A 23,547-nucleotide genomic window follows, 5' to 3' on the forward strand; every position below is an offset into this window, starting at 1 on the left:
CACAGAAGCACAGCCTCATCAGACTTAGAGGAATAATACATCCCAATATTTTGCAGGTGAAAAAGAGTCATTCCAGTGTCATTCATCATCAGACTTTCCTGCTTGCTTTCTCTCTCTGTCTCTGCTATTCTTTTGCTGTGTGAGTTTGGAAAGCGGCTCAACTCCTTCATTATTTCTAAAGCCTGTTGGGTTTTGTGACTTGAAAGTGCTTTAGAAATGTGAAGTGGGATCTCTGCTGCAACAACTAGACATGCCTTCACTGCCATTAAACTTGACGTCAAGTAGTGTCTGAGGATCCTTAAGATGGAAAGGGCTTGCTATTACCCTGGCTTAATGTTTATGCTTCAGTGATCACTCATGATGCCAGCATGTTTCCAGTGTCTCAGGTGTGATTACAGCTGAGGTGGGCAGCTGCCTGCTCCAAGACTGTTGCCAGCATAGTGAACGCTTGACCTACTCTGAAGAGCTGGAAACAGTCCGTTTCGATAGGCTTCATGTTGCAGCCCACGAGACAGGGAGCTGCAGAAGCAGCTGCACTCATGCTTTAATATTCTTTTGGGGCCTGTTTCTCAGCAAGACAGAGACCCCTTGGCATTGCCAGACAAGCTGTTTTTTCTAGAAATGAAGCAAGTTCTCCAACAGAAGGAGATTTTCTTGCCCTTCAGTGCAGGCATGGAAATCTGTGGCTGTGAGGCTCCAGAAAGCAGCCCTTCCTACTGCTGCCTCCCCTCAGATCAAGACCTGACATACAACATGGCTTAATTAATTTCTTGTCAAATGCAGAACTGCCCTACCCATACTCCTGCTGGTTTTACGGTAATATATAATGTCATACCATATTTCCAGGCCTTTTTATAAATCATGTAAATAATTCCAGAAAAAGGACACATACAAAAGGCACAAACTCCTAGTGACACATAGAAGAGAGCCTTCTTTTTCTGAGAGCAAGGAGCCCATGAAGTCAGCTGCTGCAGGGCAGGGACAGAGGGTAAAGAGGAGGGTAGAAGATATGGAGAAAGGATGGCTTGAGCCATTTGGGAGCTAGTGGGATTTTGGTCATGGTTTTCTTTGAAAACATAGCCTACAATACATTGCCAGCCCTGACTACTTGCATGTCTTTACTGGCAGAACAGCATAGGGGATGAGTGGGTGCAGCTGGGACTCTCCAAAGTAATTGCAAGTCTTCAAACAACTTTCTTCTTCCTTGTATTTTTTTTCACAAGTAGAAGAGTAGGATTCCTTGGGGCTCATAGTGAGAAGATTATAAAAGTGAGGCTGAAGGCCTTTAGCTCCAGCAGATTGTTAATAGTCTGTTAAAAACTTCACTGCAAAGTCAGCAGTGCTGCTGCTCATAGAGCACAGTCTGCAAAGATACAGGGTGTTTACCCAAATGACTCACCAGGTGCCTCAAAGGCAAGCAAGGACTCTCCTTTAGACAGAATGCAAAAGTAGAAGAGTAGGAGGGAGGAGGTACAATACAATCACCTGGAAACTGTTCACACACTGCACATCGGTGTTTTGGTACAGGCTTTTACTGAAAAATGAGGAGTATTCTAGGAGGGCAGATGATACTGACTCACCTGCTGCAGATAAGAGTGGAAGGCATTATCTCGTAATGGATAACAAGTACCGTCTGATGAATAATCTTATTTAATGAATAATCTAAATTAATTCCTCCAAGTAACTGAAAACCTTTATTTTCCTCTTCAGTCGTGAGGAATATGTATTTTCCTGGATCTTTAATTTAATTTCTTCTTTGAATGCAATTTGAAAAGTGGAATACAGCACTATGTGTAGCAAGGTGGAGATCACCTTGCCCTGCTTCTGGGGAACTAGATGTTGTCCTAGTGATATCCATGGGAGCAGCAAACATTTGGGGGTTTGGGTATATTATGTGTTGCTGTACCCCACTGTCTCTTTCTAAACTCCATCTCCAAGTGAAGAAGAAAGTGGGAGATACTGTCTTTTACGTTAAATATTAACTTACCTCAGCAAATCCCGGAGATACTGATATTATTATGGATAGCTGCCAGATCCCCACCCAGCAGCTCTTACTACCCTTCCTTAGCAGGATGGGGAAGAAAATGAGGTGAAAAAGCTCATGGCTAGAGAGAAAAACAAGGAAATCCTTTACCAGCTGCTGTCACAGCCAGAACATACTCAACTTGGTGAAAATTATTTATTTCCAATTAAAATAGAGTTGAATGGTGAGAAACAGAGGAAAAACCCAAACAACTAAACCAGCTTCCCATCCACCCCTTCTTCCCAGGTTCAACTTCACTTCTTTCCCAGCTCTTCCACCTCCTCCATTGAGCAATGCAGGGGACATGGGGAAGTGCAGTTGCAGTCAGTTCATAATAGATCCTCTTCAACACTTTTCTTCCTTCTCACACTATTCCCTGCTCCCGGTCTTTACCACAGGCTGCAGTCTGTCCTTCATGGGGTCCTCTCCAGAGGCCATAGCTTCTGCTAGGAGCCTGCTCCTGAGAGGGCTTTCCACAGGCTGCAGCTTCCTTCAGGACATGTCCGCTTGCTCTCATGTGGTGTCCTCCATGGGCTGCAGTGTGAATATCTGCTCCACCGTTGTCCTCTCCACAAGCTGCAGGGAAATACCTGCTTTACCACAGTCTTCCCTGGGGACTGCAGGAGCACCTCCTTCCCCCTCCTTTCTCTGACCCTGGCGCTTGCAGGGGTGCTTCTCACACTTCATTGCTCACTCCTCACTGCAGGGCAGCTCTGCCCTGAGGCAGTGTTTTCTCCCGATGCAGGACTCCCCTGCAGCCCTCGACACCTTGCCACGCACACCCATACAGCTATGCACCTTGTCCCCTCGAGTCCATTTTTTACTGAAAGATCAAAAGCTGAATGGCTTTTTTTCTTCGTTTTTGAAGGGGTTTGTCCAGCCGTAGCGTGAGGTGCATGACCAGCTCTCCAGGCGTTTCTGATTCAGGAAACTTGATGAGGCCGTGTTTGTCAGCTTTACACACACACACACACACACACACACACACACACACACACACACACTCATTTCTCTATAAGCAGACCTCTTATCCTGTGTTTCAGACAGCAAAAGTGTTCGTAGCTGGCAGCACTTCATCTTCAATACCTAGAAAACCTTTTTACCTTCTTTTTTTAATAAGAGGTTATGTAACTCCCCTGGACACCTTGTTCTTCAACGCAGAAATTGCTTCCATTTAGTCAGATTTGTGAGTTGAAATGTTCTCCGTGTAATAGATTTCACAATAGAGAATAAAGGGTTTCCTTTAAAGAGCACTTGAATGGCATTTAACTGTGAAAAATAGGAATAATTTGCTCATCAAGATTAGTGCCTGCAATTTAAACTTCTAAGCTGAGGAAAGAAAAGAATTTTCTACAAACAGTGCTACCCAAACCAACACGTATCTGAGACCACTTCAGGAGTAACTTCTGGAGTACAATTAAGACAGGCTGAGGTGAACACACATGCTGTAACTTCTCCCTGGCACCTGGTAGAGGTGTCCTCCTGTACCACTGCAGAGGAGACTGGGTCAGGCGGGGCTGGATTTTCTGCTGATGTGACTTTACTGAAGTCAGCAGGGTTTTGTCAGCAGATAATTCAGAACATAATCTTAAATGTTTGTAACACAGGTGAAAAAAAAATAAATCTGTATACTTTGGATATAAAACAATGGGGAGTTGTTACATGCAGAGCAGTGTAAATGTGAGTAATGCTTCAGGTTTTCCTGTTGCTGTGTAGAGTACAGTACACTCTTTTGTTTAAATTTTTAATGTCACTTGACAAAGGTCAAATGTGTTTGTAGAAGTCCATGTATACCGCAGATACGTTCTTTAAATTAAAACTTATATGCAAGCAGCCTTAAATACACAGCAAAACTTGAACTGTTTTGTCAGAGCCAAAAGGTACATTCTTCTTTTATCAGAAAAGAGGATTTTCTTTTCCAACTTACACTTTTTTCTAATGGATTTTCGGTAAGAAAGGCAAAATAAAATCTCTGCTTTACTTGCGCACATTTAAGAAGCCTACCTCTTAAAAATACTGAAGACTTGGACAAGCCAATTATTAAAATAATGTTATCATTTTCCTGCAGGCAATACCTAAATAGTATTGGATTGTATCTTTTTAAAATAATGGGAATAAAAATTATAGCCTTTTAAAATAAAATCCTATGTATTTCTTGACACTATCTCCACTCATTTTTTTTCAAACGAAATATTCATCCTTCTGCAAATGTTCAAGTCCAGACGCTATAATCTTTTGCTCCTCTTAGGCTTCCTACTCGATAGATAAAGAAGACAGTCCATCTTTGCCTTTTTCCAACGCTAAAAAAAAAGATTGGTTTCTTTATATCTACAAGGAGCCTACATGTCATTATTCCCCCATAGCAAATGCAGGAGAAAACCAAACCCATTAGAGGTTTTGAAAGAAGTCAATATAAACTGGAAACCTTGGCAACCTGAGGTTCATTATGAGACTATGATTAAAGTGGATGTGAGAGTTAAGGCAGATGTTTGTTTGTTTGTTTTTCATTTTATTATTCGAATGTCTGAGTGTTGTCTGAGGGCTGTTTGTGGGAAATCCCTTCTGGGTAGGAGAATTTGGTTCCTTGCACCACTGAGCCAGTCTATTGCCCATTACTTAACAACCGGCAACTCCCAAGTGTTAGGGTAACTGTGTAGGGCGACTCCTGTAGCAGCTGCAAAGCCAAAACAACTCGTCCACCCAGATACTTGAAATTCCTTGGTTTCCTTATGAGCCTTGCAGCCAGATACCTTTATGGAGCTAGAGCAAAAAAGCAGGTATTAAGCTTCTGCTAGAGACAGACTCCAACAGCTGCCAAGACTCAATGTTTAAGTTGATAGGAACTCATTATTTCTACATAACCATGCAGAAAGTTCATGTAACTCAGCCCAAGCCACAAAGAGAATATGGCTTTGTAGATTATAATTGCTGATACAAGCTCAGTTGTATGCCACAGTTCACATACATTTTTTATGAATTTATAATTAGAGCAATTTTGGTTTCCTGCAGGTTCCAGCTTTGGAAATGAAGAGCAAACCACTCCTAAGGCACCTGCACCTTCTAAAGATGTTCCCAAGGGGAGCAGCAAGAGCACAGCACAGGTATCGAGCAACACAGCCACTCCACGCAGGAGCTTACTTCCAGCACCAAAAACTGCCACAGCACCTGCTGGTAAGTGCTTCAAACTTGAAACACAACCTGCCAAGAAATGCAGAAAACTCATTATGATGTTGTTTTACTGCTTACTCTCTTAAATGTTACTCTTGGGCACATTGCCCATGTGCTGATTTAGGCTCCCTTTGCTGTGTTATCTTTCAAACACATTCAACAACACAGCTATAATCTCATTTTGTGAACTGTCTGGAGGTGAAGGCATTTAGTGTCCCTAACTACACGTGCCAGAGATTTAGTGTATATATTACTGGTTCTCACCAAACAGCTTTTGAAAACATTGCAGTGCTTTAGAGACCAAAACATTCCATTGAGCAGATGATACATTGCTAGGTATGCTTGCAAAGATGGGAATACTGTGCCCTAAATCTAAGCTATTTGTGGTGTTTTCACTCAGAGAGGGAAAAGGAGACAAATAAATGAAAAAAAAATATACTCCAGGTCTTGTTTCCAAATTGTTTCCTTGCCAAAGCCCTCCTTCAGCTCAATCCAGCTATGTCTCAGATCAGCTGGCAATAATTCATAGCATCTCACACAAGAAAGTTTACAGTTTTCTGCCAAATGCAGGATTTTCTGTTGAAATATCTGTGCATCTCTCCACTATCTCCTGCTCACACTTGTTTCAAGCTGCCCCTTCCATAGCCTGGCACTTGGACATGGTATATGAACTCAAGCTTGCCTTGTCAATGATGTAGGGGTGTATCTTCTTGGGTAGGACTCACCATTTTAGAGAGAGTAAAGAGCAGTTCATGTTACCTGCCCTTGAGGGCTGCTAACACTGGCCCATCTGCCTGCCCATTCAGTGGGGAGAGATGAGAGTGCCTGTGACACTGAACATCTATCACACACTCAGCACTGGCAATGTAAAGACTTTAGTTTGGGTGTAATGGATGAGTTAAGGCTGTTCAATCATTGCGACTTGTAAGAAAGGTCAATATGATTAGTGGTCATAATGAGAAGTTTAAAAGCATGGCTGTAGATAAACTCTTGCCTGGTAGCAGATGTCGTGTCCTCACCCCAGCTGGCTTCAAGCACTTTCCTTACAACTAGTGGACAGTGTTCTCTACCCTGTTCTAGCTCCTGTCTGTTCCATTGCCTTTCTGTCTAATATGGACCCAGGCTTATCTTTCTGCACTGGGGTGGCCCCTGGATGTCCATCAGCCAAGATCTCAGAGTTCCCTTAGGGCCCTCATGAAAAGCATGGAAGTTCTTCAGGGCCCAAGAAGTATGCTGTAACCACAGCAAGCTCTCGCAGACTACAGTCTCTATGTGCCTCCGTGTTCATTCCTGCTTCCTTATGCCTCACGAGATTCTTCAAGCCCCTCAAGGGAAAGGAACATTAGCAATAATATAAAAACAACAGTAATTTTTAAAAACATAATTAGAGGAGCTTACTGGAGAGACGCCTATGCCTGAACTGGTCATTGAACTCTTGATGTGGCTGCCAAAGTCAATATTGCATCTTTCCATGTGGAGGGGAAGGAATAATGTGGTTTCAAAATTTATATTCCTAGAAAGCACTTCATAGATCACTAAGAAAATGGGGTGCATGAGGTGTAACGTATTTCAGTGAGTGAAACATACTCCACTGTGTTTGCGTAACAGTGGTGAAATGTGAATTTGACTTAAACAGTACCTGGATTTGTTCCACAAGTGGTCTGACACAAAGTAATTATTCAAAGCTAGCATGTTTTTCAGAGAGCTTTTCTATTGCTACTAGTAAGCTGGAACCTTGGAGCTGTGAGAACCTGAATGTGCCTGAATCTTTCTTCACTCCTGCAGTTTTCATGGCTTTACATATTTTCTCATAGAAACAACCTCTAGTTCCACTTTCATGAATTTTTCCTTGCTTTTCCACTGCCTCATTGTTTCCCATTTCTATTGTCCCCTCTCTCCTAAGATTCTCCTTTAGGATTTTTAAATGCTTTTCTACTTCTGTCCCTAAAATACTGTAGCTTCATGTCTGCCTTTTTAGAGGGAACATTATGCAGAAAGACAAATCAGACTTTCTGATTCAGTGGTTTTTTGTTTATAAAGACAGTTTGGATAGGCCTCTTCATGGTCTTCAGTAAAGAGATGCGTATGCCTGTACAGAATAGTAAGGATTTAAAAAAGAGAGTGCTTCAGTAAGAGTACAGAAATTCCATCAAGTTCAGATTAGATCTAACATTTAGATTTCAAAATAAAGAATTTTGCATAAGTCACCATTCTTATCCAGTCTGGCTCTTATTCATCAGAGTGTTTCATCTCTGTGTATGTCCTACTGGCTTTGATAACATACACTGAAAATGAAACAGGGAAGGAAAAAAATAGTACAAAATAAGAGACAAAGACTTTATGCATTACTAGTTCTGGACACCCAGTTTCAAGATAGTTTAACCTGGTGTGGTGGGATGACCTTGGCTGGACACCAGGTGCACTCCAAGCTTCTCTATCACTGATCAGCTGGACAGGGGGAGAAAAACCAGCAAGGCTGGCTGGTTGCTATAAGTACAGTGTTGTTTGTCTCATATTCTCACTCTCTCCCAGCTGCTGCTGCACAGCAGTTTTCCCCCTTAAGTATGTCATCCCAGAGGTCCTACCAGCATCACTGATGGGCTCAACCTTGGCCAGCTGTCTTTGGAGCTGGCTGGCATTGGCTCTCTCAGACATGGGGGAAGCTTTCAGCAGCTTCTCACACAAGCCACCACAGTAGCCCCTGCTACCTAAACCTTGCCACACAAACCAAACACACCTGGTTAACTTACCATATGCAGAAAAGCAGTTACTGCTATAATCAGTGCCTTAGAGAATCTGGCAGGGAAGATGAAGCTGACACTGTTCTCCTTATGTAGTACAGCTAAGTGAAAGACAAGGGGGGAAGAGGATGTGTTTTTTTGTCCAACACAGACAGGGGTGAGTGTCTCTTACTGTCAGAAAACTGTTTACTTCTATCATCTGTACTCACTCTGTGAAACAGACCCTATCTATGAACAGAAAATACTGATCAAAGGTGATGCTTTTTTGTTTGTTTCTTTCTTTTTCATTTTTTTTTTCCCTTTCCTTTTGAGCTTCCTTTTTTCTCTTCTGGTCCCTAGCTAAGTTATGCCATTTCAGGCTACAGCACTATTTGATTAGTATCAAATTTGCCCCTAGACATCTCCAGCAAAAGCCTTTTTTTCCCCCAGTTAGTAGCATTGGCATGATAAGCTTCAAAGGGCTATTTTAAGTTTCTGCAGAGGAGCAACTCTGGCCGCTGGGCTTCTTTTGTCACAGGCAAGAAGATCTGGGTCTTTTACTACTTGTGCAGCCTCACAGGAACGAGTCCTTGCCGTGGAGATTTCCATTTTGGAGCACTCAAATGAGCTGGAACCATGGTGGTTGATACGCAATCATGCTAATGTGGAGCACAAGATCTATCATAGGCAAGACTAATCAAATGGTTCAGGCTGTCACCTCTGATTTTCCACATGCTCCAAATCTCAGACACACACAGAAGAGCAGAAATCACAACTTGATGTAAAACAATACTGATCAGGCAGTAGGCATCCAGAAAGTGTTTGCCATTACATCAGGGCATAAGTACTGAAGGGAAAAATAATTACTGAGGCTGGCAGAAAGCTAAAGTGAACTTTTAATTTGGAATTTTAATCTAGGAAATTATTTAGTTTTTTAAATAAAAGACTAATTTTTGCTGGATTTTACTCCTCTGGGGACAAAGCTGAACAATAAAAGGCCATAAAGAATTGTGAGAAGTTCTCCAACTTTCTTCCTGTTAAATAACCTTAATTTGCTCATTGTCCTGAGGTTGTCAAGAGATGTTTTCTGTTTCATCACTTAGTTTCAGTGTAGTTTACTTCAGAGCATTTGTTATTGTCTTTGTATAACCCTCCAGGAACCATGTCTACTTCTGTGGGTGCACACAAAGGAAAGCTCTTTGCCCATGCTTCAAGTTTGCCAAAAGTGAGCTTGTAGGTGAGGAGCTGTAATGTGCAGTTAATGTCATGCAGTGTCTGAGTTTATAGGCCTGTTGGAGACAAAGCGGTATAGCTTCTGAATTGGATTTTCTTCCCGCTAGGCTGTAGAGTGCTGTGTTCAGTCCTTGTCTCTGTGGGTGCATGGGTACACAGGTATGCCTGATGCAGGATGTGCTGTGTTCAGGCTTACACTGGAGAGCAGTCAGATTTGTTCTTCTCATTGCAAGGCTGTTAGTCTGACTCTGCTCATGTTTCCTAATCTTTGCCACAGCCAAGTGCAAAACAGGAGTCAGGTTTCAATCCAGCAGCCCACCATGGACTTTCCACACCAGGGATGTGATTTATTCACATGCTTGCTTATGCAAGCCAGAGTAGCAGAGAGACAGGAGGGATGCTGCTAGAGCATGTTAGATCCATCAGAACTGGAAAAGAGTTGAAATTACTCTCTACCATTCTGAGGGGCTCCAGTCACCTGCCCAGACTCCTCCCAGCAAGGCACCTCTCTTTGTACCAGCAAAGACTGGATGTAGCAGTGTATGAAGACCGTTTCCACCACCTGACTAAGCTTATAGTCTAGTCTTGATAGGGAGACTCAGTAAGGTGAACTAAAACTTGCCTACTTTATTCTGGAAGGAAACTAAATGTATAAAGTAGGGGTACCTGGCTCTGCTATGCAAACAGTCAGAAGGAGATACTGAACAGGCAAGTTTAGGAAGTTGCTGATACGTACAACCAACAGAAGCAAAAGAAACTATGTTAGTCCAATGCTCTGATTTAATTTTTATATGAGCCAAAGTAGCAGTAGATGTATCTGTGGTCAAATGACTTTTTTAAAATTATGGTTTCTCGTTATGCTCAGTATCTGTTGGAAGCAAAAGCGGAAATAAATCAAAGCAGTGATAAAGACAAGGGGTTTTAGCAAGTCTGATACTGTCTCTCTTGCAATAATATATGAATGCTGTCTGTATATCCTAATATGATAGGGAGCCATATAGAATAAAAATCTTCTGGTTTGGTATCTTTTGGACGGTTTTGCACATCTTTTAAATGATGAAGCACAAACCCATCTTTTTAAAAATTGAACTCTATTAAATTGGGAGGAAGATGCTACAGATCAAATGAAGCAAATGGAGAAAGGACAGCAAAGTGTTCATATTGGTTTGGGCTTTCTGATCACAGGCAAACAAAAGCATCTAACAAAAACCCTTTACAATTTTGTCAGAATGGCAGAAAAAGTTCATGGGTGTGCTGAAAAGGCCAGTCCCCAAAAGAATGTCCTGCAGCAGATAGAGGATGTAAAGGTTAAAAGTCTGCATGTGCAGACACTGTAAAAGGACTGTGTTTAATGCCATTGTAAAATGGAAAGAGCAATCACTGGCACAGGCTACAAGTCCGTACTGGGCAACTCTGTCATTGGTGGACATCATAGGGTAGGAGAGAGGTAAAATCAATGTTTCAAATATGTTTGAAGATATGCTAAAAACTAATCCACCACACACACACTCCTTGGGTCACTGACACTGACATGTAACAAAGATGATGAATGTCATGCTTGGGAAGGCAGCCTACCTCATCACTGCAACAGCAGCACCTTCACCAGTGCTCTGGACCGAAGGGTTGAAATGCCTTGAAAACAGTGGAATGAATAAAAGTCTAATATTCTTCCAAACTATTGCATAATGATAATTGCTTGCACAGACAATCCGAACAAGAGAAGAACAACCATGATGTAGGAAGATGGAACAATGGAAAAGACAAATCACTTAAGATGTTCTTCCATGAATCATACAGATTATTTTATATCCAGTGACCATTTTGGATGCCCTTGTATTGAAGGTAGTCTTTGTTCTCACAGGGAATGTAGTTAAAAGAGATCCAGATGCAAGTTTTTGTTGCATGGATGTAGAGAACAACCTTCCCAGTCCTTCAGTTTATGTGCTTGATAAAGGAATGTTTAAGGGAAGACTCAGTGTCAGCAATACATCTCAGAAAGTCTTAGGTGGACTGGGATTTATCCTTATCATGTTTCATCGTGTTCCTAGTTAGCAGCCCAGTTTTTTAATGTGTATTAAGATATCCAGCTCCAGGTTGCCAGGGTAGCCTGGGAAGAAGTAACTCATCTTACAGTCCCTTCTTGGAAAGAGTGGCTTTAGCCTGGTAAGGCTGCTTGTTGTTTACCTCTTATTTGCAGCTGGATCATGAGGAAAACATCTACAAACGGATGGTTGGTGTGCCACATGTTTATCCTCCATCTCAGCCCAGTTTTAACACAGATGAACTAGCAGCGGCCCAGTCTCACCATGGAGTCATGGTTGGAAGGAACTAAACCACCACAGTTTCCTGTTCCTTTTTTGCCCCAGGGCAGGAGACTGCACAAAGGCTGTGACCAAGGAGACAGAGGTGGTTTCCACCATGGATGGAAGCTTTTAGCTATGTATCTTTGTACCACGTACCCCTCCTTGTGCATGGGGGTAAGACCCTGTGCAGAAAGGACTTACAGAGCAAACATACACTATCTTGAAAGTGGAACACATTTTCCCGTAAGAAAAAGTGAATCAATAACATGAACCTAGGGGTGAATTTTGCATTTGAAGAAGTCACCAGTCTCATTCAGTCAAAGTCAGAAGGCCAGGCTGGCCCAATGGCAGAGCTTAAATCAGCCATGTAATAAAGCTTTTGAAAAGCAGGGAAACCACAATGATTCTTTCTGTATATTCTGTGTATTTGTAGAATTATATGATAGATATTCCATGTACAATACTCCTAGCAATCACCTAGTGGTAATTGCTATAGGGCTTGATGTTTCATATGTGCATATAAACACATACTGCATCTGTCCAAGCTCCTGTGCAAGACATTGCAGTTACTAAAGTGCTTAGTGTACTCCACAGTTACAGCTAAAATGTATGGACGCTGTGTATTGTATACAGCATATCTTACAGCAGTAAAAGGAGGAAAAAGTATTTTACAAAAAGAATGGCAGTGATTTCAATATTAATAATATTTGTGAAACAGTGGATTATCAGGTGATGTAAGAATTATATTTGCATTTCGGAGATGCACATAATTTTAACCATGCCTGAATAGTAAATTAGTTCACAAATGAACATATCTATCTATATTAATGAGTGGAAAATAACCAATAAAAATCACATTAAATCTTTCATGTGATAGATGTTACCTGAGAAGATCACTTGTGCTGTAAATTCTCATTATAAAAAAAAAGAGACGACTTCTCAAGAGAGATTATACTCCTGATATTTCACAGGAAAGTGCCTGACAAATAAATTGGACTACAGGGAATAGAACATGTTTGATTAATGAAAACGGACTCCTATAGCTGCTGCTGTGCAGTAATTCAGATGATAAAAAAATTCTGTCATAGGACAATAGCAGTGGAAGATCGTTGCCACGCAGATTGTTTTGAAGACATGAACTGGTAGCCTTTCAATTGGTCTATGAAAAGATTACACTTGATCAGGTTTCAGTGTGTTGCGCAGCCCTTTTTAGTTTGTTATTATACCCCTTTCATGTTTACATGCCTGTCAACATTTAAAAAATAAAAAAAGAGCATACTTGACTAGAAAAAGCGAGTCAGGTCCTTTAATTTCACTTAATCATATTACTTGCCCTGAGAAATACAGTAATAACCTAAGTAATATTTACCATATCTGTTATTATTTTACATTTTGTTTAAAGGTGAAAGCAGGTCTCCACTGGGAACTGTGCCGCTAAGATCCACTTCTGAAAAAACAATTTCCTAGACAGCAAGTTGAACTTAAGTGTACAATGTGTGCTTGTAACAAGACAGACAAGCTGCATACTGGGCTGCACTAGTGAAAGTGTGGCCTGCAGCAACAAAGGTCCTATCCTTATTCACATGTGGCTACTCACAACTTTGTTCATTTTGGGGAATCCTAGGACAAGAACAGTGTAACATACTGGAATTAGAGTAGTAGAGGGCCGCCAAGATGGCCAAGAAAGTGTGGCACATGACAGGACAAGTCAGGAGAGGAGATTGGGAGATCTGGTTTTGTTCAGAGGAGGCAAAGGGAGATGTGTTTTCTAGTGCTCTGGACTCTTTTGCACATTCAGGAGGAGTGACTCATGAGCAGAAATGTCTAGCTAAAAGATAGGTCTGTGCTGGGGAGCTGAGTGCATGGCTCCCACAAAGTCAACAGAACTTGCATGCAGTTCAGGAAGTGAAAAGAAAGTATGGTTCAATCATTGTATTTAAAGATTTGAGAAGTGGTTTACATCTGATCAGCTCTGCATAATTTTATTCTGTTCAAGTAATACACCTTCCTCTATGGTTTCATCTCTGTTTTTGTTTAGCCACATCCTTCTCTCACAACATAGAAACCAACTGAAAATTCAGCTTGGTATCTCTAAACCCTCCTGTCTTGAAACTTTGGTTCACCTTCAGCGTACTAAGGCTCCTCTAGACTTCCTTGTTTGTGCCTGCAGTCCTCCTCCGAATTCCTGAGCATCAGGTTGTTGCTTGTTTCAGACCTCAGCTCTGTCCACCAGAGTAGACTGGTCACCCAATGGTCTATGAAATCAGAGAGCTAAAGGATTTTGTATTTTCTGTGTTGTGGGGTTTGAGGGGTGCGTGTTACAGCATACTTATCTCAGCATGGTTGTTATTCTTCTTTAATATTTACCTCATATAAAAGTGACTGGTTTTCCCCGTTAGAAACTTCCTAATTTGAGAGCAATGACAATAGCAATAAGGAATTCATTTGTGCAGTTTATTTCTACTTGGCTCATTAAATCAAAGACAATCAAAAACATTGTTCAAAAAATCTAACCCAGTCAATTCTTGTGCTTTTACATGTACCAGTAGATTATAAGTAACAGGGAAGGCTGTTAAATGCAATCAGTCAAGATGAAAAATGAAGTCGGTGTTATTACAGCTCTCGCTAGCAAGTTTAAAAGGTAAAATGTACTTGTTTTAATCAGCTTCCGCAAAATCCAGACAACACAACCTCAGAGGCGGAGGGATGAGCTAAGATCAGCTAAGACAGGAAAAGCAAGAACCAATGCTCTTGCAGGGATGAAGGGAGGAGATCCTCCAGCCACTTTGTTACCCTTTGTAAATGTTTTTCATTAAAAGAATAGTGAATATGCAGTGGGTTACACTCAGGTTGTTGCTGTACTGAACATAGGGATGTGTAGAACTACTCTGTCCTGGGACCCAGTCTAAAACATGGTGTAGCACAACTGTGTGAGGAAGCAACAATAAAATGTCATGGGATACATGTGAAATGGCATGAAGAGGTTGTTTTAACTCTGCATCTAAAGTTGGATGTTCTGAATTGCCCTGAGATTTTTTATTCAGTCCAAAGAATGTTTTGTCAGGTTTATTTTTGCCTTTAGTGTTTTGGTTTTTTTTAACACCAGATAAAGAGACCTTCCTTTTTAACACAGAAAGAGAGCAATCACTTTCAGATGAGTCAATGGAATAATCCTTGTCCTTCTTTTTTTCTTATCAGATTGACTTTGAATTTAAAACAAGCACAAAGGGAAAAGCACAAGAGTTAGCAGTTTCTACTTCAACAAATACGTGGTCTTTCTTCTACATCTACTTATTTATTCAAAGTCTTTCAGTGTCTTACAGATCACAGGCAGTGGAGAGTCTCTGGAGAGAATTAGACTGCTCTTACTGTACAGAATACATATTGTCAGCTTTGCTCATCTTGTCTCAAACAATGTGTGCAACTAGTTGAGTATCAAGGGGAAAGGCAGAAGAAAGCTCAAAGTGGTTCTTTGTGAGTGATTGAAAACACTTCCTTGGGTTTATTTAAACTTGCAGACTGCATTAGTTAACTTGGAAAATACGCTTGAGAACAGCTGGAATCCAACTGAATGCAGCCAGTCCCACTGAATTGTTAATGATGTCTACAGCATATTGGGATTTGTTTTGGAGAAAATACCCAATGCGTAATTTGTTAGCATGTTTTCAGTCTGAAGTGTGAAACTAAATTGAAGCCTACCCCACTGTCCTGCCTTTTAAAGACTCAGAAAGGTACAGGCAAATACAAGTGCTCATTCTGCAGCAGGTCTTGAGAAGATGTTTCAGATAAGGCATCTTTAGCTCTGGTTCTTAGGCTAACATTCAGCAACGATGGGGGAATGAAGAAGTGGTTTCGTTTGTCTGCTGTTTCTCCAGGTGATGGATTTAACACGTCTGGAGTGTTTTGCCTTGTATTTCTACTGATTTTGACTTTTCTCCTTTTGTTTGGTTTGAAGCAGGCTATGTGTGTTGTTTACAGAACTGTGCATTTGAATGCATTTTCTAAAGCAATTGCTGTAACCACACTAGTAGAAACAAGACCAATTACTGATGCTCACAGCTATCTTATGGCCTGAAATATCCATTACTATATACAGGTACAGTTTTTAAAAGAGAGGAAACATTGGGAGATTTGTAACCTTAGATGGAATGTAAATTCATATGAAAGTTAGTAGTTTGTGGCTTTTATTCTTGGCTACTGGAAAGGCTTCTCCTTGCTCCATGAGCTCCAATAGAGGAAGGCATTGGCAGAATCTTGCAAGCTGTTTCTGGAAGCCTGGAAGTTAGTAGTTCTTCCTGCTCTGCCAGGAGCCTTGTGTGGAGAGGCTCAGTGCTAAGAGCTTTGATTACACAGCCTGCAGGTATAAAAAGTGATGTATGGGCATTTAGCACAGAGCTAACTGGAATTACACATTTCAAGCCTGTGGGCAATAACACTAAGAATTTGAAGTAAATTTTGTTCCAGGTTAGAGTTAATGTACCTTTTAAAAGACAAATTTAGAACAAAATTAAAACAGTTTGCAGGTTCAAGAAATATACACCTGTGGTGCCTAATTTCCTTTCATAATCTCATTTTACATTTTTTTGTGGTTTTATGAGTGCATGCACAACACCTTTTAATATTACAAAATGCATATGACAGTCAAAGTATTATTTGACACATTCAGTTGTAATAGCAACTGAAATGTCTGTCTTGTTTCCTGAGTTACAGTGGAGCATCAGACTTTGTATGTACATTATAACCTTTGAGTTACTCCTAGTACACCTCAAGGTAGAAAAGACTGAACTACATAATCTCCTGCTGTGCATACCCTGTGGTACAGCATTATGCTGATCATCATGCCAGTGCTCCCCTACAGATCTTTTTAAACTTAAAATTCTAGAATTCTGCGAAATGACAAATTCAGAGCCCAAACTCCTCTCATTTAAAAATTAATTTTCCCTACAGGAACTTCCCTTGAAATCAGCATGTTCTCTGAATGTTTCCCTTTTAAACAACCAGCAGTCGTTGTTTCAAAAGAGTAGAAGAATAAACCCACCTTTTAGAAAAACATTCGGAACAAGCTCTTATTTGAGGTCTGATGCCAGGGACGGCTCTTCCCTTAAGATATCCCTGTGGGTGATGAGCTTAGCAGAATGATAATAGTTTGTTCCTGTGGACTGTCTTTTCTTTTGCCTGCTGCATGCTTCCTAAATCCCTCTCTGCTAAGGAAGGCCACAAAGAGGCCACCAGGACCTTTCTACATATGAAGGAGAAGCTGAATAACCACTAGCTCCACATGCAATTCTCTCCAGCCCCTTCCCAGGAGGGCTGCACTGTGCATTGGCTTTTCCCTTGCTACACAACCCTTCCTCGCTTCCCCAGTTGCTGCATTGATGCCCCTACCAGACCTCAGGAGCCCTCCTAATCCTGTAAACTGAAGAAGGGCAGTTATCCTCATTTTCTGCCCTTGTTATTAGTCCTACTCTCCTGTCCTTGCACCTTTGTTCTGCTGATGTCCCACTTCCCAGGGCTCATGTCCCCATGCAGCCACCTCTCCCACGTGGCACCATCTGCACCTGCATGCAAGTCTCACTGCTCTCTGCAGACCTCCCCTTGCCCTCTGCAGAATGGTGGTGATTGCTGGATTCTTTGCTTCTTTGCTCTGTTTTCTTTAACTGACCTCTAACTGGAGAATTGTTCCTCATTTTGTGCTTAAGGCTAACAGCCTGAACTAATTCCCCAGGTATTCCTCACTGAAAATGCCTCAAAACAAAAGTATTTATATGCCTCTTGTTACCACTGAAAGCATAAGGAAAACTCACTTTCCCTACCATTGTCTGTTCAACATTTGCACAGCAAAATTCATGGAGGAGCTTGGTATATGGGGCATTTGCACATCATATTTTTATTTTGAAAACCACATTAAAAATAAGGCCTCATTGCCATGAAAAAGTAATGCTTGAATTTGTAACTCTATAAATTATACCTTCTTAAACAAGCTCTGGTTTTGTCTCAGAGCTCCCATCTCAGGTTGCTTTCACTTGCTCCGTAGTAATGAAATGCCACCATAAACTTATTTTATGTCCTGCTTTTCAGTAAAATACAGTGTAGTAGGTGGCAGACACAGGAAATTTATATCCTCAGTCACATCGCTGTGAAAAGTATTAATCACAAATAGGACCTGTATCCTCAACATGTCAAATTTACAAACAGCAGAGAAAATTGAGATGGACCAAAGGGAATCAAAGAGGTTCTTAGATGGTCTCCTGTGCCATCCTCCCTCAGATAGTTGGGCTCAGAGCTTGTGTGTGTGTATGTGCTCCTCACAGAGGTACTCTTCAAGCTGGAAGTCACTCTGAATGCTAAGAGACAGTGCTAGAGAATATGAAGCTTGGCTTATGGCGAGTGGCGAATGCTGTGTCCTCAGATCACTGGTTGCAAGTCCTCATGCAGACAAGGTGAAGGTGAATGATGCATCAAAAATAAGCCTAATACTGCAACTGTGACTAGCTGAGGCTTTGGAGAGAACAGAAAGCCAGTCATCCAGCAAGTGTCCCTGAAGATTTTGATCCTGTATAAGTCATCTTTGTGCAGTCCTACTCAGCTTCTCCTCTAGCCCAGGATGAGGATGCACATCAAGGTAAAGGGAACACAGAGCTCAGAACAGATAGAATGGACTACTGTGTAACTCTTTGTGCTTTAATGGCATTTGTGACTCTGCAGATGGCTGGAGAACCAAGTGAGTGTGTAAGGCCTTCTGATCTTCTTTTGTGCTGTGTATGTCAGCTCAGCCACATGCATGCAGTCATGATTGCAGAAGTGGCAGGTTGGCATACAACACAGTACTGGGTAGAATCATTCTGCACGAAGCCCAGGATGTGTATTGGTGAAATAATTATATTTTGCCATTCTGGTGTGTACGTTAGTGACATAGTTCTGTACAATTGCAAACAGAATTATAAAACTGATTTCTTTCTACCTTCTTTTTTTTTCTAAAACAGGTCTGAAGAAAGAAGTACAAAAAGATCAGGATGCTAACAGACCAGCTGTTTCATCCCCTAAGAAATCAGCAGTAACAGCCACCAAGCTCCATTCACCAGGTATTTATGAACCTGAAAGCACTGTTTCAGGCAAGATTTAAACTTGTTGACTTTGCAGCTCTTGTTAACATAGTAAACTCTGAGACCTACTATTGTTAAGTGAAGATTGATTGTGTCCAAGTTTCATTAAGCTCACTGTGAGTACAGCAGGCTTTATCATACCAATGCATGAGCTGAATAGACTTTTGTTTTCTTTGTAACAACTGTGCAATCATCTCCCCTTCAAAACAAAGATTTGTTGCTATTACATATTTAAGGGCACAGGAACATTTTTTTCATCTTTACAAATTTCTTATAGAAAAAGAGAACAGATAGATACAGTGAAATAAAAGAAACCTCAGACAATTACCTGGAGTGATAGGATATTACTCAGAATCATCTTTTACTATTGGGCAGAGGCACTAAATTCCCTGAGCTATTTATATGTATAACTGGAAAGAGTATTATCTATAGAAATAACATTCAGAATGCTATTGGGGCATTGTCAACTTGCTTCTCAATACTGAGCACAAACACAAGGTTTTAGCATTTCCAAATACATTTGTTTATTTACTCAAGTGAAGAGAACTTATTTCTATTTATGTCTGCAAAGTGTACATTAACAAATGTATAAGGTACCTAAAGGCTTCTGTAAGGCTGTCTTTTGGCTGACCTAAACGCTTTTTAAATGAGTGGGCATTGTCCCATTGATTTCATTGTGTTTGCAGTTTTCTTCTGTTCTGTTACCTAGTTTTTCAGACTCAAATAATTTAACTGTCATCTCTACAGCTCTATGGTATTTGATTATGGTGTGTAAAAGTTCGTATTTCTTCATTTGATGGCGAAGTATAAAACATGTAGAGCAGCTCTTTAGATTCTATGACTTGCATCAAGAGTCTCTTCATGCTTGCTAATTCCAATCCCTGTTCTTCTCCTTCACAAACAACAAAATCAAGAAAATGGAAGGTTAAATTTAATCTTTCCAAGGACCAACAGGACTTAAAATTCTTCTCCTTATGTAGATACGAGATTAAAAAGATGAACTTAGTACTGTCCTCTGAATTTTACTATTTTCTATCTATTTTGCATGTGGTGAGATCACCAAGAAATATACAAATTAAAATTTGTTGTGTAGAGTGCCAGACCAGCAGCTCATCGGGGTTTATAATGGTGGGAGTCCAATTTAAGCATCAGCACTGATTGTGGCTGTAACAGCATGTAACAGCAAAGCTGATATGCTTCCACTAGAATTAGAAAGCAAAATGAAACGGGCATATTCGTACTGTGTATTTGTGTTGTCTTAAGGAGGCACACGTTTCCATGGGTGACTTCACGATTTTCATGGCTTAAATTTTTGGCATATCCAATTTATGAAGCCTCAAATGTTTCCTCTTTGTCATGAGAGGTTGAGTACGTACCCTCTCTCATTCAGATTGATTTAGGATTTCTTAAGCTTGGTTGTCTGAAATTCTGGCAGCCTAAAATTGTTTGTCTCTGTAAAGCTCAAATAGGAAAATAAATCTCATCTTCATTTATTTTTTTAGAGTAGCCTTTAGCATTCTTTGAAATAACAACAGCAATAAGAAGGCGATAAAGACAGACAATTTTTCACCCATTTAATATTTCAAAAAGTAATCAAAGCAGTTATTAAACAGACAAGGAGTGAGTGCAGCAGGGACCAGGGGGCAGTAGCATAGGGTTTCCTCCATCAGGATCACAAACTCATGCAGCATTTACACTTTGTGGTAGGAGAGCATGTGTCCACAGGTAACTCCACCACAGCTACATGTGGTTCTCAAATTTCTGAGTGCTGTTTCCAGGTTGCTTTCCCTCTGTGACTTGCCTCCTCACATGCAGTTCCTTTTAATCAGCTCTGGGTTTTGACTGTCAAACAAATTTTTATTAGCCTTGAATCTGATCTTTAGAATTTGGATCAGTCTTCCTGAAGACTTGCAAGAGATACAGAGTCTTCTAAGGGTCTTAATTTTATCTATTCATTCAATACCATTCCTGAAATCTGTGTATAGGAGCAGGAATACCTAGATGCAGGTGCTCTCCTTCCACTCCATTTTAGGATGGTGACATCTGTCACTCTACAGATTGCTTCTTATCAATCCTGTCAAAATAATTTCACTTTCTCTACCAAAATGTCAGAAATTGGACAGTTAAAAGGCAAATAAATTGCATTCCCACCCAAATCCTCATGGACAGTGTTAATTAGGGGTATACACTTGTTATGCCTCTTTAGTTCAAACACTCTGGTAGATAAAAAAGACCTGGGAGTTTTGAAGAGGATCAAAGGTGTTCAGTAATTTCAGTGTGTGCTAGGTCTGCCCCTCTGGTCCCACCATCAGCAAAAAAGGACATTCAGGATCAGGGCCAGCATCATTAATATATACCCTGTTTTGTGCAGAGCAACAGAGGAGAGACATCAATGGCAGAATAAGCTTAGTAAGCTGCTTTTCAGACACAAATGAACCAAGAAATTCAGATTTATCCCTGAGGAGAATAGAACAGTTTAATTTACAAGGACAGCTTATAATACTACGAAGGACAGCATAGAGATGTACACTTCAAATGTTCCAGTGAACAGGAAAGCTAGAAAGATATAAGAAAAAGCAACCTGAAAGGTTTCTGTTTTAATTAAAACTTTATTTCAAGAGCCTACACCCCCTTCTCCCTATGCTTTCTGTTGTAACCTCACCATGCTTTCTTAACAACCCAAGACTTCTATACTAGAAAGACAGACATTCATGGCTCTTGCTTTACTGAATTTCTTATTCTGTGGTAATACCTACTATACAGTTAAGAGCCCCTTTACATGAAAGAAAGAATCAGTAAGAAACTATTGTTCCTTCACAAAAAGGTGTACTGTCTTTAACTGACCCGAGAATGGATAGAGGCAATAGCTGTGCTGGTTGAACTTTCTTAATGAGAAAGTCCTCTCTAATATCCCATATAGTATTATTTAGGTCTTGCAACATCATGAAGTTAGTTTTGCAAAAGCTGACATTCCTCTTTGTAAACCCAAGTCATGGTCACAAAGTTTCACAGGCTGTTTTGCACTTGTGGCTATTTGCAGTTGCAGTATGAGATTCCTGGAGACATAAGCTCTGCTGGAGCTTAGCCTGGAGCCAGAACATAGTCAAGCAAATTAGAAGATATACTCCCAGTGGCTTCACACAAGCTTGGGATCTGAAAAAGTAGGAATATGCTCCTGGTGTATTGCTCTGGCAAAGCCATACTGCTTCCCTGCCTGAACTAGTAAAATTGCCCTAAGGATCCATTTGCACACCCATGCCACAGTCATAAAGATCTAAGGTATCAAAAGTCTATCTGACAAAATTACCACTGGAACAATGCTCTACATCACAAATTGGCTCAAACTCATACTGTCATATCCATCTCTGTGGAAGGATTCTTCTATCTTTTTGGGGAAAGGAATAGGTAGTATCCACGGCAGAAGACTGTCCCCTGTTACATTCATTGCTGAGAATTGGTTGGAGACATTCTTTCTGCACTGTTTTTCAGCACCTGTATATTATGACACCAAAAAAAAAAAAAAAAATAGCCTTTTTCTTTTTTTTTTTCAGATTTTTGCATACCCAACCCTTTTTGCTAACACAGAAACGTTCATTTTTCATTTGTATCCAGACCAATATCCACCATCTCTATCAACACATGGGAACACGGGTCTATTTTATCCTTCTTCCAGTTCCTGAGCTAAAAGCCTGGACTAGTGAGAGGAGCTGAGGAAAAGAACCAGAGATTCTTTGCTCGTATTTGGGAATGAGCTAAACAGCATCAGCTGAACAGAACTGAGGGTAGCAAAAGGAATCAGTAAGCTGTGCAAAGGTGTTGCCCAGCTGACCATGCTTGCATAGGAGAGTTCACAGAAAGCTAAGAAGGTGCAGACAAAACAGATTGTCCAGGCAGTGGCTTGAGCAACCACACACTACCAGAACATTACCCCTTCTTGCTTCACCCTCATAGCTGATTATATCCAGAGAAATGGACAATTGACTGAAGCAGGATATGAACTTAACACAGGATAAAAGCCTCACTTCTCTGAGGTGGCTTACCATGAGTAAACTTTAGTTATTGCGAATATGCAAATATGAGATTGTATTTGAGCTGATATCCTAAACACAAGCTACACTAGTGGTTTCACATCTTTATACAGGATCAGACTTGCTTCAAGCTAACTTGGAGCATGTCAGAGGAGCTAAAGTCTGCCTGGACCCATTTCTGCAGGCACACCATATAGCAATTCTTGTGTGACCTATGGTGCAGAGAGAGCAGCCATGCAGAGCCAGTGGGGTAATCAGTCAGCCTTACCTAGTCCCTGGCAGCATTTCTATATGTATCTGTTTTGCACTGCAACTTTAGAAGTGTTGTACAGGGGAGAGAAAGGGGAACTGGCAAGGTAGACTACACTAATGTTGATAAAAAAAAAAAATAGCTATATCCCAATAGCAAGCGTCCCATGCTGTTTCTGCATTCAGAGAAGGACAGCTGCAGCTCCACATTGTCCCATTTGGAGACAAAAGGAAATCTGCAAAGGCAAAGAAAATCTGGCACCTCTGTCAAGTCACCAAGCTTGGCATTCAGGTGGCCAAAGAAATCATATAGAGAGTGTAAATATCATCCAATTGTTTTCCATATCTACAATAGGATAAAGTGAATATCAACCTGGAAGTGCCCATTTCTCTCACTGTCATTCAAGAGCAGTATCACACATCAAGATGCAGAACTCTATTCTTGTAGATTTCTAACACAGGTGAGATGAAGCCTTCCTCTAACAGTCTCAGCTGTCAGTAAGACACTTAGGAGAGCTCTTCTCAACTCCTAGCAGACCTTCAGGCTCAGATCCTGAGGCAAGATGACTGTTGCAAAGCTTTAATCTTTGGCCCCTAGAGTAATATATTTTACTGTGCTCTTGCTTTTCTGGAAAGTCATTATGTATCTGTGTGAATGTTACAGACCTTTCTTCTCTGTTATAAGGTTGAGCCCAAAAGCCTCAGAAATACATAAAGGTC

The 23,547-nt window shown here is 40.8% G+C and overlaps 1 protein-coding gene across 1 annotated transcript in view; it reads left to right on the top strand.

Annotated features, from left to right (window-relative positions):
- MTUS2 (microtubule associated scaffold protein 2) overlaps positions 1-23,547 on the top strand; it is a 169,697-nt gene that overhangs the window by 95,005 nt on the left and 51,145 nt on the right. Inside the window, exons 4-5 of the mRNA XM_057410384.1 lie at positions 5,033-5,194; positions 18,431-18,529. Of these exons, the coding sequence (XP_057266367.1) occupies positions 5,033-5,194; positions 18,431-18,529 (261 nt within the window). The remainder of the gene's footprint in view (positions 1-5,032; positions 5,195-18,430; positions 18,530-23,547) is intronic.

The sequence above is a fragment of the Pezoporus wallicus genome, unplaced genomic scaffold (genome assembly GCF_028554395.1).
Source record: "Pezoporus wallicus isolate ANWC-B61680 ecotype Strahan unplaced genomic scaffold, APGP_CSIRO_Pwel_v1 contig_1876, whole genome shotgun sequence".
In the NCBI taxonomy this organism is placed as follows: Eukaryota; Metazoa; Chordata; class Aves; order Psittaciformes; family Psittacidae; genus Pezoporus; species Pezoporus wallicus.